Here is a 12017-nt window from a genome sequence, read left to right as displayed (position 1 = left end):
TCTAAAAAAAGTGCATTTTTTTAGTCCTAGATTATGAATTAATTTATCATGTTGATTCTAAATAATTAAGATTTATGGTTTTATTATTATTATTATTATTATTATTATATTATTATTATTATAAATTATGAGTTAATCTGATTCGATTGACAAGTTAATTGACTAAGTAATAATTATATTATTATCAAAAACAATTTACCTCATCAAGACTTGCTAAATAATATTCAATTTTGATAATCTCATTGATCGACTCAATGTATCTTTTACCATCATAAATTTATAATAATTTATGTATTTAAATATTTATTATAGTTTTTATTAAAAAAAAAAATTAAGTCATTCTCATGTAATTAACATTATCGTTTGGTATCATATTTATATATTTCTTAAGTAGTATTTAGATTTTTATAATAAACATAAAATTGAGAGATTTATTTATATTTTTTAAATGATAAATGATGAATTTGTCAAGAGTTTATTCATGGATTTGTACAAACTAAATTATAAATCACAAGTAATTCTGCTTTGAAAACTGTGTATTAATCATTTCTTACTATTATTTTTTGACATTTCCTTCACCGCTGCACAGTGCGGAAAAGAATCGGTTTGGGTTGGGTGTTCGGTGTTTGCTCTTCCTTTGTCGCCAAGGAAGGATTCAACGTTGGGCGTGCATTTGCACAGATTTGCTGCGATTAAGCATTCATTGGATCTTTCGGCAAAGTAGCTTTTGGGAGAAACAGACCATTTTGGATCTCGTCTTCCGTCGTCACGAGGACTTCAACGTCGTCTGCATGCCTTTAACGTACCGTAGAGAGAGAGAGAGAGAGAGAGAGGAAAGGAGAGATGGGGATTAAAAGAAGGCATAGAGGACAAACGAAGAGCGAGTCAGAAGTGTGGAACACGAGTTGATGAGATAAAATTAGCGTGTGGTGAATTGACATCTTCGGCTTTACGAAGCTATTGGATTGGCTTTTCTCGAGAGAACAAAAAAGGTGACATGGAAAGTGCATTGCTTGTGGTGTTGCGAACTAACATGTTCTCGGCGTTTCAAAACACTTGCACATAAAAGGGTGTTTGTCTGTCTGTGGTTTCTTTGTAAGACAAGTATTGATTAGACTATTGATTAGCATTGGTTTTGTTGTTGTTATTATACTTTTGGGACGTTGTTCTAAACCATGTCGTCACAATCCTTCGGTGACTAATTCTTGCGCATCAGAGTGCTCTTCGGTATTGTTCATCGCATCACATCAAATACGGCACTCGACATGCGATACACAGCACTATTCCAAGGAGGATAATATATAAAGGAGACGTAACCGATGATCATCTTATTAAGTAGAGAAATCTAATTTGCACGAAGAAAATATACGAATGAGGATAGATCCCTTTGCTCTAATCATGTAATTTGGTTAATGATTAAGCTTTACCACTGTTGTGAAATTGTACCATCGATCATTGGTCAAGCCGATTCGATCATGACCTAAAGGTATAGGGACGTTTAAGAGAGACCTTTGCGGCTTTGTACGAGGTAATTCATCGGGCTTTGATATGAGTGAGGTGACACCTAAGTAATCTTTCAAATGGAGTCCAAGCATCCGAGACGAGCCCGAGATTGGACCAAGATGGATTTGGTCACATTGATAAATTTTTATACAAAGACTAGTGCCAATTAGTTTCAAAGAGATTTGTATAGTAAAAAGGTTAATTTCCGAAAGATCCTATCTTTAGATGGGTGTCAGGGATGGACTTGAATATATGCCCAAAGAGAGAATCATCTAAAATAACTGTAAAACCTCTCCTTTTTGTGTTTTGTCACATAGGGCAATCGGCGAATAATGATTATAATGTCCCATCTCTAGTAATTCGTCTTAGGAGACGATCAACCCATAACGACCATAATGTCATTTCTTTGACGTTTTGATTACGAGGGCTGATCAAAATGGGTAAACCCAATCGATTACCCATAGATTGCTATCTATTGGCCTATTGGGCCAATAGGTCTTTGCAACCTTCATGTTATTGCCCTGTAGAATGTGACTTGACCCTTCATCTTTCACATCGGTGCACCAGTGAGATAAGAACGTAAAAGTCATGGGATCTTGCAAAATAATATTCATAATTTTTTCGATGATGGTCAATGCAATAAAAGTATTATTATTTTACATTAAATTGATGCAACCTTAATTTTATTGGATTTTTTCTTGACTTTTTCTTAAATCATATTTGTGAAATCTCCACCGCAGTTTTCCTCCCTAATTAATGCTTCTAAAAAAACACAAGAATATGTTAATGAAAAAAAAGAGCATATAAAAGAATTTATTTGTTGTTGATTTATATTACTTGTATCACAGTAATGCAACAACTTGAGCATATCAATAATGAATAGTCTCATTGCTAGCATAAAGAAAACCTAGCACATTGCAAGATCAAAGATACAACTAGAAAGCTTATATATTAAGCTTTTGACATGAACAAGAACAAATCATCGACAAGACATTAAAACATGAAGACTTCAAGCATCGCTAAACTATTATCCTTGTAGTTCCATGTGGAAAAGAGCAGCACAAAAGTATTAGAACAGGTCTACATGGATTGGATCATCTTTAGAGAATACCAGGCAGTCACTTGGTGGAGAGAGCGAAGGTGAATCTTAATCACTTGATATTTATAGGATCAGATACAAAATATTGTAAGATTATATAATCTTATTAAGATATATTATGAATATAATTAAATTTTAATTATGATTATTGATCAATAAAAATAAAAATTAATTTGGATTATTTATGATATGATATTGATGGAAGGGACTCTCTTAATTATTTATCCTAAATCATTTACTCTCATCTATAAATAAATAAAACTTGGATTATATACACAATATGCAGGAGATGATTGAGAGATTACAATATTACAAATATTCTCTTATCTCTTTTTTATTTATAAATTTATGGATTATCGTAGTCCAAGAAAAATTTGAGGAGACAAGTCTAATTCTCATTACATATCGTATTAATATAGATATTAAATACGACGATTGTATACTTATTGATCAAATAAAAGGTTTTTTAGCAACATCAAAATATAAACATCATAAATTCAGATATATTGTTATTTGATTTTAGATTTTAATATTCAAATCTTTTGCACAATAATAACATATTATAGTTTTTATGCAAACAAATATAATTTAAAAGCTTCATCTGATCGTTCAATTCTTTGCATGCTTTGTTATTATAGATTATTCTTAATACTCTTTCAATATTTCATCTCACCAACAAATGTTTTCTTAACATGTTCCCTCCAAAATATATAATTTGGCTCACTTGCTTCGTTTACAGAAAATTTATTCATTGGTTCCATCTTAATATTTATCAACCTTAGTTTTAATACCATGTTGAGAATTAAATTACATGAGTACGTGTTTTTTTTTATCTCCACGGAAGTTATTAAAATGTATTATTAATATTTTGTTATTCTTTATTTTAGTCATTGAATTAGACGAGTCCAAATCGAAATGCTCAAGATTAACATATCTAGAAAACATGAGCTTTTTTTATCCAAATTAATATATATAATTCAACCCTATCAATCATTAGTTCTAATATGGACTGTTCTTGTTTATCTAATATCTTTTATTTAATTTTCTAGCATCATTTTATATTCATAGAAAAAAAATTGACAATATCCCTCTTATCCATAAGTTTATTTGTCTTCACTCAGGTCAAATTATAATTAACTTGGGTCATGGATCAAGACTAATATAAATGATATTATATATTAATGTAATTGAAAAACTTATATCACCTATCTTTAGAAACATAAAATTATTCTTAATCCTCTCTAGAATTTTTATCTTACATATAATTATTATTATAATAAGATTTGTGTTAATGAAGAAGATGGTAGAGTCGGAATGGTTTAGATCGAGGGGGATGATTGTTACGGTAGAGACATTGATCCAATGCTAAAGGTTAGCGAAGACATTGATACTGATGATAACCAATGTGATAAAGTTTATAATTAATAATGCCAACAATAATAATAGTGATGATCATACTGTTTATTGTCATATTGTTAATCACATACTAACAATAGTTTTCGATTAAGAGAAAACATATATAGTAATAATGATAACAATGACGTTAGCGATGAGACGATAGCAATTGTTAACAATGATGGTATATATTGATGATATCGATGCTAAATAATCATGATGATAACAACAATAATCTCATTATGAAATGATGAGAATGATAGTATCGATTTATGAAGATTAATTATGTAGGTTTTTCTTTTTATAAGAACAACATGGTAAACTTCGAAAGGTATGGATATGAATATTAAGATTAAATCTTTAAAAAATTATTATTTATTTATAATAATTCAGGATCAAATTTTTTAATAGTACTGCGTCACCAACTTGACATGTGGTTTGTATGTATTATGTGAAACATGGGGACGTGGGCACATATGATCCACTCATTTTTGGTAACTAACAAAGTTGTACTCTGAAGACACGTACGCCTCGCCCTACCTATCATTTGGAAGCATCAGTGGCCGTACTCCATGGGCCCGCATCACTTGTACCATCATCGAGTGTAGTAGACAGGTGGGATAGATCGTATGCAGGTAGAAAGCATATGGTATCAAATGTATTAATAAAATATAATAGAAGGTACTCTTAAATCGATTGTATCTTTAAATAATTAGCACATCATAAATCACACAAGTTATTTCGTCAAAATTATTATTATTATTATTCAAATAAAATGAAGAAAATGAATAAATAATTATAGTGTCAATATATGACGACATAATAACGTATAAATTATAGAATAAGTCATCATGAATTTTGTTGAAAATATTTTTAATCTTTTTTATTACATCATATAATTTGGTAAGATGAGCGGCAACTGTTCAGTTAGGATAATAATGGCTTGTGTACGCAGCGTTGCGGGAGTCTTGCGTCAAGGTCTCGGCGTTGGCGGGTGACGGATAAGGTGGTGAGCCCAGCGCGCGAGAGTGGGAACATGGAGGCGATCATTAGGGTGCCATACGAGGCGGCGGTCCGGGCGGCGCTGGCGGCCCTGGAGCGGAACCTCCTGCCGGACGCGGTGGTCCGGAGGCTGACGCGACTGCTCCTCGCCGGCCGCCTCCGTCTCTGCTATCTCCCCTCGGCCGACCTCCAGCTCGCCCAACTCCTCCGGTTCAAGCAATGTAAGGCTTGGCCGGCCCCCATAAACTTTCTCTTTTACTACAAAAGAAAAAACCTCGACTGTCCTCTCACGAGCGGTCATGTTTTGCCTTAAAAAATCTTCCATTTTGTTATAAATTCGCAATAAAGGGCCGTCCGCCGTGGCCAAAAATCCCATATGACATTTCTGTGGAATAAGACAGTGAATCCGTGTTAGAGCTTTATCGCGTAATCGTTGAGAGCTTGCGAATTCTCTGTTTGTAATTTATATCGTGAAATGTCAGCTTATATAATTCCGAGTTAAACGTTTTCTCTGACTTATCTTCTCTTTTGTAGATCCACATAACTTAAATAAATCCAACTAAGTCCAGTATAAATCCATTAATAATGAGTGAGTCAAACTAGTTAGGATTTACAAACACCAATTCAATCCAAAAACTTAAGCTGATAGATTATGGGTTGGAATTCGTTAGAGGGATGTTTCCAATAAAAATGGTTTTTTCTTGCATATCTCTATCGATTTTCCAAATTAATCCCACGGGTTGATATAATTCAGAAGAATATGTGAGTGATTCGTACACAACATCTCTTTAGGTACATATAGTTCAGAACAATATGCGAGTGATTCACACACAACATCTCTATCGCTTATCAAGGGTTCTACCAATTGATATCTTTCAACAAATAATTTAAATTTAATTTCTTGATATGTATCTTCAATCTTTGGAAACTTGTGAAATTCTTTCATCAAGCCCTCGTTAATAAACCTATTCTCTTAGTCATCTTTTTTCAATCTATCATCACACACTAATATCTTCTAACATTCTCTCCCTATTCTGTGAATGATAAATTTGTGTCCTTAATTGGATGGTTGAATGGAGAATTCTGAAGAATTACCTGTTTCAACATCAAATATGATGTTTTTGAAGTACTTCATTGCCATTTAACTAGCATGAATTAGATGCTTCTTTTTTAATGCCAAATCCAAATTTCAGGGAGTTCAAACAGAGACTCAGTCTGCTTATTACATTCATGAATTTACAGAAGGTTGCATGACAAACTGGAGTATTCATTGATTAGGTCAAAGTGATGGTTTTGGTCCTTTCTGTTAGCATACCATGTTATTAGGTTTACTTATGCCAAAGTGTCCTGCAACTAAATAAGGATTTATACTGGATAGTGTAGACTCATAAAACAGGACTGTCTTCGGCTCGATTAGGTAAAATCTTTTAGTAGCATGTATAAGTCAAATGTGAAGAGCAAGAACTTCAATAAAAAGTAGAAGAAAATCACATTTTTAGGTACTGTTTCAGTATTGGTGTTCCATCTGAGTCCCAGTGTTTCTCTATGTAGGCTGTAAGCACAGTGTTTTAATCCAGTTTCCTTATATGTTCATCTAGCTATAGTTTTACTGAATCAACTGTTCTCAATAACCTCTGCGATATATATGCTACCTCTCTTTTGCTATAATTGTTTCACTGCCTTATAACCTTTAAGCACCACATAAAATGGAGTCGCACAATTTTCCTGCTGGTAAATCCATCTTTCTATTCAGTTTTCTCCTAGTCTATCCCCCATAGATCATCTGATGTTCCTGCAATTTTAAATGGTCTTTCAACTTGAAGGTAAACCTTTATATTTCTTCTACATCCTGAATTTTAGGCTGTCTTTTCTTTTAAGTACATTCAAATTAGTCCTTGGTTATAGTTCCTAATTTGCTTCTCCAAGCCATTACCTTACACCTGAGGCAAGTCCTATACTGATACTTATTCTCCTAGCATAGTTGGAGTGTATTTATCATATATCCAGATCTCTTTGTGCAATATTTCTGTTTCCTTCAAGACATCGTATTCCTTTGAAGTTGTATCTTTTACTATATTAATTTTACATTCGTGAATTTTCATTATATTTGACCAAAATTTTGATGGCCCATTGCACAAGGCTCTTGCAAATGAAGGCTTTAGGAAGGGACAACTTATATGACATTACACCTGCAAGACAAGACATTATTTTTGCAACTCAAATCCAGGTCTACCAAGTTGCGAAAAAACAATCTTACCATTGTGGCAAAGATTGCTCTACAATTTTTTAATATTATTTGTTTTCTATAATTGATTTGTTGCTTCTAAATTTTACCTGAACTACCCATGTTTTCGTTGATCACCTTTTTTTTTTTAGCTTGAGAGATTTATAACCCGGTTGTGATGCTCTGATTTGCTATTGCTTTAACAGCACTTGAAGATATGCCTATAGCTGTGGAAACTGATAAAGCAAAATCTCAGCATTATGAGTTACCTACCTCATTTTTCAAGTTGGTGCTTGGAGAGAACCTAAAGTACAGGTTAATGGTGTCTCCAATTTATAGCTTTTGTATTTACGTTTGGTTGTTCATTTTCTTTATGGCACTGTCTGGTCTTTTTATTTTGGTGAATTTTCCAATCCCTTCAGCTGTTGTTACTTCAAGAACATAACAAGCACGCTGGAAGATGCTGAGAATGCAATGTTAGAGTTGTATAGTGAAAGAGCTCAGCTGAAAGATGGCCAAAAAATTCTGGATGTAGGATGTGGCTGGGGGTCCTTTGTTATATACATCGCAAAAAAATACAAAAATTGTAGCATTACAGGAATATGCAACTCATCAACCCAAAAAACTCACATAGAGGAGCAGTGCAGGTACATTGTTTTTTTGTCCTTTTGGTTTGTGCTCATGCAACCTGAAAGAATTGTGCTTTCAGTTTGCTAGCTTCTTAATGCTTTAATCAAACATGAAAAACATCATGTTGATTGATTTTATATGTGCACATCAAAATTTAAGAAGGATTTTTTTTATTGTGATTAAGCTTTTAACTAATCATCATTGATATAAGTATTTGCATTTTTATTGTTGTTCAAAAGATGCAATTTCATAGGGAGTCATAATTCTTATTCTGGATTTATCATTTGAGAATGTGATAAGCTTATTAGTAATTCTTGCATGAATTTCTTTTATACTCAATATAGTCTAATAGCATATATCTTAGTAATTTGATGTAGGCTCTATTGATATTTTACTGCAACCCTTTTTTTCGTTTCTTTGGTGTACTAATTCCATTCCATGTTATATATGGTCACGCTCAGGCCACTTTCATGGGTTTCCCATCCTGCCTTTTGGTGCTTGTTTACCGGTAACTTCGATTGGCTAGATATTGTCATGGCGTTCTAATCTCTGAATGACCATCATTATATCTGGATATCTATTTCCTTGCATTTGTACATATCGTGTCACTGTCCTTAGTGTTGTCTTCTTGAAAATTTTTTGGTGCGGTGCAGAACACAGAATTCGTTAGGACTCACCAAATTCTACTTGATCTTCTCTCTTCAACCGATTCTGAAATGGTAAATAGGACAAAGGATGTAAGGATGAAAAATATCAAGCTATTGATTGTTCCTCGTATGATTTCTGTTAAGATTATTAATATTCTAACTTAAGACAAATTTCAAACAAGTTATTATAACTCATTGAATCTTGGTTCTTCATGACAAAACTTTGCTCTTCAGACAAGCTAATGGCATCTTGACTGTATACAATAATGAAACTGCATTGTCTTGATTACCCTGTTTAATTGGTAATTGTGACTCGAGAATGTCCAACTACTTATAGGCACCTTCAGTTATCCAATGTAGAGATAATTGTTGCAGATATCACCAAATTCGAGATGGAGGCTTCTTTTGATCGAGTTGTATCTATAGAGATGTTTGAGGTAATTTAAGATATTATATCCCACTTTTCGAAGCTGATAAACTTTGGATTAAAATTTACTCTCTTTCCACAGCACATGAAGAACTACAAGATGCTCCTTAAGAAGATATCAATGTGGATGAAGCAAGATAGTTTGCTATTCATTCATCACTTCTGTCATAAAACATTTGCTTACCACTTTGAGGTATTCTTTGCTCTTGCTTGTACAGTGTTGGATGTGCTACTTGGTGACTTATTGGTGTTTTGAACATATTAATCACACACTGTGTTCATCTGTGAGGATTTACCAAATAGTGTACTCTACTTACATATCAATTTCATGGACATATTTAATCCGTGTATTCTAATGTTTGTAACTTCCTTTCTTTTTATCGGACCAAATAATTACCTACTTTTTTTGTTTATAGTAAATACTATTCCTCATCTTAGTGGTTGCTAACATTAATGATTTAAGAGTTCTGTAACAGCCTTGTGTCGATCGAACTTTATGACGTTGTTCTTCTTTGTGGAAACACATACTGACTGTTCCTCTCATTCAGGACAAAAATGAAGATGATTGGATTACAAGATACTTCTTCACTGGAGGGACTATGCCTTCTGCTAACCTGCTTCTCTATTTTCAGGTTAATTACTTTTCTTGCTAAAGGTTAATCTGGATATTCTTATCCAATATGCTCTGTTCTTAAAGATTAAGAAAAGTGTATCTGATATAACTTCTTTTATTGTATAATTAAGCAAAATAATATTATACTATAATTTAATTAATCACTTCCTACTGGGAGACGAGTACGTATTACTACCCCCACAAGTCCACTTTAAATATAATGTGCAGTTTTTTGGTCGATGTACCAGGTCAATAAAGCATCCAACAGGTACTCTATGGTTATTAACTATATGGACGGAATTGATGATTGGCTGGTTGGTATTAGCTATGTCAGAGTTAAAGGACATTACTAAATTCCAATTTCTAATCTTATTTTGTAGGATGATGTTGCTGTCCTAAATCATTGGCTCCTCAGCGGAACACATTACTCAAGAACAAGGTATATTAAAGCTTAAATCTTTGACAAACTTTTGAAACCAAGTCTTTTCATGATTTATGCATTGGCATCCATCAAAACATGTGATTTGGAAGAAGATCCTTATCAAGTAAAAGTATTGTGAGATCATAATCCTATGAGCAAAGGTATTAGATTATAATTGACTGCAATTATGATGGTGTAACTTGGATTTATGGTCCAGTTTGACTTGCCTTTCTTATTGAATTTTGGTACATGATTATTATTGTCATGTGTGCTTAGTGAGAGTCTGAGTTACTCTTCTTTTAATTTTCTATGGTCAGGTTCATGCCCTTCAACATTTCTATATTTGCTATATCTGATTCATGCATCTAGTTTCCTAATACTCGCCAACAGTGTCTCTTAGAAAATTCATAATTTGATTAATGTTAAATCATATAAAGGTAATTTGTAGTATCAATGTATATAGAATACAAGTTGCATTAGTTTTCTTTCTTGGTTGATGAAAATCGTGACAAGTGCATTGCTCTCCTTGTATTCATCTCCTTGTCATGTGTTATGATAAGATCTGCTCCATAACCTTAGAGACTTGCAGGATCCTATAAGGCATTAGATAGCATGTGAAGCTTTTCCAGTTAATATTTTAATGATTTCCAAATGTTTTAAGATAATTAAGGCATTAAGTTGTAACATGTTTGTAGTGAAAAATATCTTTTGCAGTGAAGAGTGGCTCAAAAGAATGGATAGCAACTTGACTTCCATAAGACCAACTTTTGAGGCTACTTACGGCAAGGATTCAGCTACCAAGTGGATTGCATATTGGAGAACATTCTTCATCTCAGTTGCTGAGCTCTTCGGATACAACAATGGAGATGAGTGGATGGTTGCACTTTTCCTATTTAAGAAGAAATGAGTGGTATGTGCATTTTGGATATGATCATCTGTGAGAATGCATAGATGAAACATTTAATAAGCTAGTGTTACTCGTAATAGTTTGTACTTTATAGTAACGTTTTATATCTCGGTTTGATCTTGATCGATACCCGAATCATTCGTATCGATCTTTTATTGAATTGACAAAAAAGGGTCAACCGATATTGGAAATCATGTTGTACAAGTATTTAAACCCTATTCATTAAGTAGATCTGTTTGTTTCGAAATCTCATATTAGTAAATAACTCAACTGGATACAGTTTCATCTAAATAGTTCATGAAGTTGAATCATTCAGATCTCCTCCTGCTTGTGTTTGTATTCAGATCTCCTCCTGCTTGTGTTTGTATTTTAGGCATGGACTCAAATATAACCACATACTTGTATTGAGTTTTTATGCTGATATTTACGTTATAGTGACACGTTACAATCTTTTGATCCTATTGGCTGTTACCAATCAATCTGTATCGGGATGCTATCGACATCACCCTCGGCGAGTCGGGAGGCGGCTTTTGTGAAATACGTGGAACGAGACACAAAAGAGAGCGTCGTTTAAGTCGCGACTTTAGCTCCGTCACACCGCCATCGCTTTCCCACTGACTTCAACTCTTCTAACGAGGCGCTGCTCAGTTACGCGACATAAGTCGCGACGGGTAACGTGGCGCGCGCACACCGGGGTTTTCTCCCCGTGTTCGGGCGACTCGCGCAGTAGGCCGTGCTCTCCGAGTCATGAGACCGAGTCCAGTACTTGGGTTGGCTGGTCGAGGCAGCCAATCTATCTTGGGATTGGATGACGACGCTAGCCCCACCTCGGACCCACCAGTGGGACCGGTGTTGCCTTCTCTGATCAGAGATGTGGAAGCCGAGAATGGGTTGTCGACGCTGATCCGCGAAAAATCGCATGGGGCGTCTTACGAATGGGAGTCCTACATCGCTGGCCCACACGTAGGACGATTCCTATTGGTGGGGAAAGTATGGCCTGGTCCTCGAGCAGGGCTCCACCCTTATTCCCGCATGATCAATCCTAGCCCGTTAATCTCGTGATTAACGATCAGGATCAGACCAGCCAAACTTTTCGCCCGTCTTTTCCTTCCCTAAAATATCCGGAAAGGAAGAAAAATACCCCATGTT

General features: G+C 34.3%; 1 protein-coding gene across 1 annotated transcript; it reads left to right on the top strand.

Annotated features, from left to right (window-relative positions):
* The first annotated feature begins 4938 nt into the window (after positions 1-4938).
* LOC103991206 ((S)-coclaurine N-methyltransferase) lies at positions 4939-11115 on the top strand. The gene is made up of 8 exons (XM_009410568.3): positions 4939-5220; positions 7430-7538; positions 7646-7870; positions 8838-8937; positions 9010-9120; positions 9476-9559; positions 9921-9979; positions 10676-11115. Exons 1-8 carry the CDS (start codon positions 5034-5036, stop codon positions 10866-10868), a joined length of 1068 nt encoding a protein of 355 aa, XP_009408843.2. The 5' UTR covers positions 4939-5033; the 3' UTR covers positions 10869-11115.
* Positions 11116-12017: the final 902 nt, after the last annotated feature.

Source organism: Musa acuminata, chromosome BXJ1-7 (assembly GCF_036884655.1).
Source record: "Musa acuminata AAA Group cultivar baxijiao chromosome BXJ1-7, Cavendish_Baxijiao_AAA, whole genome shotgun sequence".
In the NCBI taxonomy this organism is placed as follows: Eukaryota; Viridiplantae; Streptophyta; class Magnoliopsida; order Zingiberales; family Musaceae; genus Musa; species Musa acuminata.
Note: the sequence above shows the minus strand (reverse complement) of the source record. Positions and strands in the feature narration are given on the sequence as shown.